Source organism: Corvus brachyrhynchos, unplaced genomic scaffold, assembly GCF_000691975.1.
Source record: "Corvus brachyrhynchos isolate BGI_N302 unplaced genomic scaffold, ASM69197v1 scaffold5, whole genome shotgun sequence".
NCBI classification, from domain to species: domain Eukaryota; kingdom Metazoa; phylum Chordata; class Aves; order Passeriformes; family Corvidae; genus Corvus; species Corvus brachyrhynchos.
This window is the reverse complement of record NW_008238321.1, coordinates 11044573-11047119: the sequence shown is the minus strand read 5'-3', so window position 1 is coordinate 11047119 and position 2547 is coordinate 11044573. Positions and strand designations below refer to the sequence as shown.

Sequence of the window (2547 nt, the reverse complement as noted above, 5' to 3'; positions counted from 1 at the left end):
GAAGATAGGCAATGCCTCCCATGCCTGTCCGTTCAAATATCTGAACAAAAAGTATCCCAGACCTCCATATGTCTTGCAGGTCAGTACAGGAGTTGAAAAAGCATTGCAGACCTCTTTCAAAGGGAACTGGCTGATCTGTTGGAAATCCTGCCTGAGGAGTTTCTAGTTGCTGGTTAAGGAGAATACGTCTGCCTTGCTCTTGTCCTGTGGCCTGTGGATTCAGATGGTTTTGATGAGCAGAGGGTTGTGGTTTGGAGGGTTGATGCACACATGAAATTCTCTGGAATGGTTCCTGTGTGAGGTAAAACCATCCAGTCTGGGGCGTTTCCTAGCCCGTCTGGGTCGTGTCCGGCTGAGCCCCCAGGCCACTTGACTCCCTGCACTGGTTTGGTCCCTTGCACAGACTGGGGCCTACCTCAACACAGAATTTTTGCTCCCTATTAGTGTTTTGATGATTTGATCATTGTAGCAATATGTATTTATAAAGACCAAGTACAGTTTAGATCCTAGAAAATTAATGTTGCAAGATTTTCAGTGGTTGTGACTCTGATACAATTCATGTGTACTCAATCCCATTTCCACTTTGAGCAGGTAGAAACAAGATTTTTGTTATTTTCCATGGGAACTAGATTGCAGAAGAATTTGTGGAGCATTTCCTGGGATTTTTTTCACGGTTTGGATTTTGAACTGCAGTCCTTTAATCTTACAGGATGGCAGCATAAACGATAGGATATGCGAGGGGTTTGCACAATAAGTCATTTACAACCAGTACAGTTTTTCCATGCTTCTTTTAAGGAGGACACTTCATGTGAAACCAAACGAGTGCTCTCCATAACACTGCAGCACGTACCTTCTGTGTGGTCAGTGGCTCTGCTATGCCTGTACTTTGATGTAAAAGTTAGGATCGAATTGATGCCTTACAAGAACTCTCTGCTCTGGGTGTCCAGTGCTGAGCCCTGCTTTGTTCAATTGCTGGTGTTGCAACAGAGCTCCCATTCTGTAAGGAGCTAAGGAGGAAGCTTTTGCAAAGACAGCTGAATATAAATAGATTTACACTGGGTTAATGGGAACCGCACTTCCAGTCTGCAGCCTGTGAAGGCTGAGTCCTGGATCTTCCCTAAATGGCTGAAGCCTTGCAAAAGAGAGAGAAAACATGCAGATATCCTTCCTCATTTACATCCTTCAGTCCTGTGGTTACTGAGTGACTCAGGAAGAAGGAGTTTTCTCCAGGGAACCAAAGCCTAGTCAGGATATCTTCAATCCTATTTCAGTGCTTTGCAGTCTGTGTCCTAACACAGTCAGAGCAGGTTTGTGCAGAGAGGTTTCCTCCTGTTGGCTCTTCCATGCTTTCCCAAACTTCACTTCTTTAAAAGAGGGATTTTTCCTTGTTACTTAACATTCATTTTAAGGAAGTATCTTTCCCCTAGTGAGGAAGTGCTGCATTTCATTTGTGTTTTAAGATTTTTCGTTCAAGAACCTCCTGGAGTATTTACACTGCTACAGTTAGAGTAAGCAAGAGAGCCCTCAGAGGAGGTGCCCCTTTCAGATGGGTCACCTGCAAACCAGAGGAAGGAGACAGAAGGCAGGAGGGCAGGGACCTCCTCACCATCATGTGATGCTGGCACTGGCTTGGATTTGGGGTGGTGTGATCTGTGTCCCTATCCATTTCAAGAATTTGTTTCGAGACAAATTGTTTAATGACTTCTGCTTTTTATGTTTTTTCTCCCCTTCCCATGAAATGGGGCTACCCCTTCCCTGCTGCACAGGACCTGTCATGGGAGGGAGTCGCAGTGTTTGCCATGGTGATAAGGCTGTGTTGGGACCTGTAGCAAAGGACAAACCAGGGATTTCCAAACCAAAAGATTTGGTGAGTCAGACAGCTCAAGGGATAAAGGTGTGGAGGGAAGAGGCAAGAGTTCTGGCTGGAGTAAAAGACGTTTAACATCTTTACAGCATCTGGCCCGGGCAGTCATCGAGAACGTGGGTTTCAGAAGCAGCTGAGTCTGGTGAAAGTGTTGTTGAACTCGTTCCTGTCGTTTGCTGTACAGGAGGCAGCAGCATCGCCTTTGCTTTCCTCTTCATTCCTGTCGTGTTTGTTTCTTAACTTTAGTGTTTCTTTGAACCATGAGAGTTTTCTCCTGCTTTTTCCTCAATTTCTTTTTAAAAAACATTCCCTCTTTTTACAACATTCCTTCTCTGTGCCACCACCCCAGAGCTCTTTTTCCTTTAACGCTCAAGTGCGGCTCTTCCCAGTGGGGATGTAAGAGTTTGCAGAAGTCACTGCGAGTAACCATCCTCATCCTCCCCTCCCCATGCCGCGGGCTTCCAGCAGGGACCGCATTTCACAGAAAGGGTCAGCTTGGAAGGGAGCACAGCGGCTCATCCGCTCCAACCTCCCAGCCCACGCAGGGTCGGCGCAGGATCGCAGTCCGGGGAGAGAGCACGGGCAGGAGCACGATGCTGAACAGGGGCTGAGCGGGCAAGTTAAAAATCCCTCATCGCTTTAGTGACAGACCAGCGGGGCCGGCGCGGTGGCTCGGGGCAGTG

General features: G+C 47.2%; 1 protein-coding gene across 1 annotated transcript in view; it reads left to right on the top strand.

The window, feature by feature from the left end:
* Positions 1-2547, top strand: part of BRI3 (brain protein I3) — a gene marked incomplete at its 5' end in the record, with an annotated part of 15202 nt that continues 12655 nt past the window's right edge. Inside the window, one exon of the mRNA XM_017734143.1 lies at positions 1-79. Within this exon, the coding sequence (XP_017589632.1) occupies positions 1-79 (79 nt within the window). The remainder of the gene's footprint in view (positions 80-2547) is intronic.